Source organism: Fukomys damarensis, unplaced genomic scaffold (genome assembly GCF_012274545.1).
Source record: "Fukomys damarensis isolate Sample0158 unplaced genomic scaffold, DMR_v1.0_HiC HiC_scaffold_19, whole genome shotgun sequence".
In the NCBI taxonomy this organism is placed as follows: domain Eukaryota; kingdom Metazoa; phylum Chordata; class Mammalia; order Rodentia; family Bathyergidae; genus Fukomys; species Fukomys damarensis.
Genome location: NW_022900931.1, coordinates 61,863,354 through 61,865,257, shown reverse-complemented (window position 1 = coordinate 61,865,257; position 1,904 = coordinate 61,863,354). Strand labels below are relative to the sequence as shown.

General features: G+C 49.5%; 1 protein-coding gene across 1 annotated transcript in view; it reads right to left on the bottom strand.

Moving 5' to 3' along the window:
• Positions 1-1,898, bottom strand: part of Cblc (Cbl proto-oncogene C) — a gene marked incomplete at its 5' end in the record, with an annotated part of 15,526 nt that extends 13,628 nt beyond the window's left edge. The window contains one exon of the mRNA XM_033765843.1: positions 1,774-1,898. Coding sequence (XP_033621734.1) covers positions 1,774-1,898 — 125 coding nt within the window. The remainder of the gene's footprint in view (positions 1-1,773) is intronic.
• Between the last annotated feature and the right edge of the window lie 6 nt (positions 1,899-1,904).

Below are 1,904 nucleotides of genomic sequence, written 5' to 3'. Positions count from 1 at the left end.
AAAGGTCACATAGCACCCCGGGAAGAGCGCTGGCAGAGTACGCATCAACCTTAGCACAGGTGTGGTGGCGCACGCCTGTAATCTCAGCACTCGGGAGGCTGAGGCAGGAGGATCACGGCAAGTTTGAGGTCTACCTAGGCCACACAGGGAGTACAAGGCCTACCTGCACTACATAGTGAGACCCTGTCTCAAAAAAGAAAACAAAGGCCAGGGATTTAGCTCAGTGGTACCGTGGCACCCGCAAGGTCCTGAGTTCGACCCCTGGTACCAAAAAATACAAATAAATAAAAATAAAAAACTAAAATGGGCCAGGGATGTGGGTCAGTGGTAAACTGCTTGCTTGGCAGGCTCAGGGCTCTGGGTTCAATCCCCAGTACTGAGAGAAAGGAAAAATAAAAAAGTGAAATGCACACCAGATTTCAAAAACTCAGCCCTAAAGAAAAGAGTACAAGTTGAGATAATATTTTGGATAGAGTTAAAGAAAATGTTATTAAAACTAATTTCACCTGTTCTTCAAAAAATATTTTTGTGATATGTCTACTAGAAAAGTCTAATCAACTCAACTGGACGTTGCTGGACTGGGACCTACTTTGATCAGTTCCAGGACCCTTGTGACTCTGCAGACCCTCCTGACAGCCCTACGCTTCCGGCTTTCTAGAAATTTGCCTGATGTGGTAATTAGGACAGAGGGACAGTGCCCTGCAGGGAGACGTGTCCTGATCCTACCTGACTTTCCATCTAACACATGTGAAGGCGCAAATTCCATCTGTAGGTATCTGAGCCCTGAGTCTGCTTGTACTTTATGGAAGCATATTTGAGCATTTAAAGTGATACTGAGTTGGGCATGGTAGTGCAAGCCTGTAATCCCAATAGTCTGGGAGGCTAAGGCAGGAGGATTGCCAAGCGTGAGCCCAGCCTGCGCACTTAGTAAGACCCTATCTCAAAGTTTAAAAAAGTGTGGGGATGTAGCTCAGGGCAAAGGCCCTGGGTTCCATCTCCAGTACCAGCAAAAAAATTGATACTGAATTTTTTGAGAATCAAACACTCCTCTATTTCAGGGGAGAACTATTTGATTCCACTTGTGCCAGATTTACTGACAGGTACCTGGGTCTGCCTAGTCAGTCTGACCTCCCAGGATAATTGTGCCTTAGCATTTTGAAGCAAAATATAAATTATGAATAACATTCCTTTGATCATTGTCTTATAATATAATTTGGGCATTAGAGTGATTTAAAAAAAATATGGGCAGACAGGTTGTTAAACCTGTGTGTTTCACTTTAGGATGAATTGAGGAGAAACCACAAGTATGTACGTGCTCCAAGAAGTGAGGAGGCTTGTGAAGTCCGGACGTGCTGGTTTAGACTTCTCTCTGGCTCCGGCTCCAGCCTCCTAAGCCTGTCCCTCAGCTACTTGTCCCCGGGGTTCAGAGCAGCGGAAAAGGCAGAAAAGTCCAAGGTCCTGGGCCACCTGCTCCCCAGGAACTGAAGACCAGGACAGTAGGTAGCCCGGGCAGGGGCCACCAGCCCGGTCTTCAGAGTCCAGAGGCCACCATCTGTCCTCCTCCACAGGAAGCCCAGCGACCTCACATCCCCAGGGCGGTGCATCGAGGGCCATGGGACTGTAACCCAGAAAAGGGGAGATGAGGGCTGAGGGTCTGGGTAACCAAGGATGGAAAAAAATGAGCGGCTCGAATTCCTGGGTCTGAGGGGGAGGCGGTGCGCATGACCGCAGACTCACCCAGGACTTTGTTCTGGGACGAGGCCATCCACTCACCTGAGCCTGGAGCCCTCCCGGAAGAGCTCATCGTTGGCTTCCCCTCTGCCTCGAGATGGAAGGAGCGCGGCCACCTGCCTGCCCTTGGCCTCCAGGTTGGCCAGGTACAACTGGAGAAAGTCCCAGGCGCC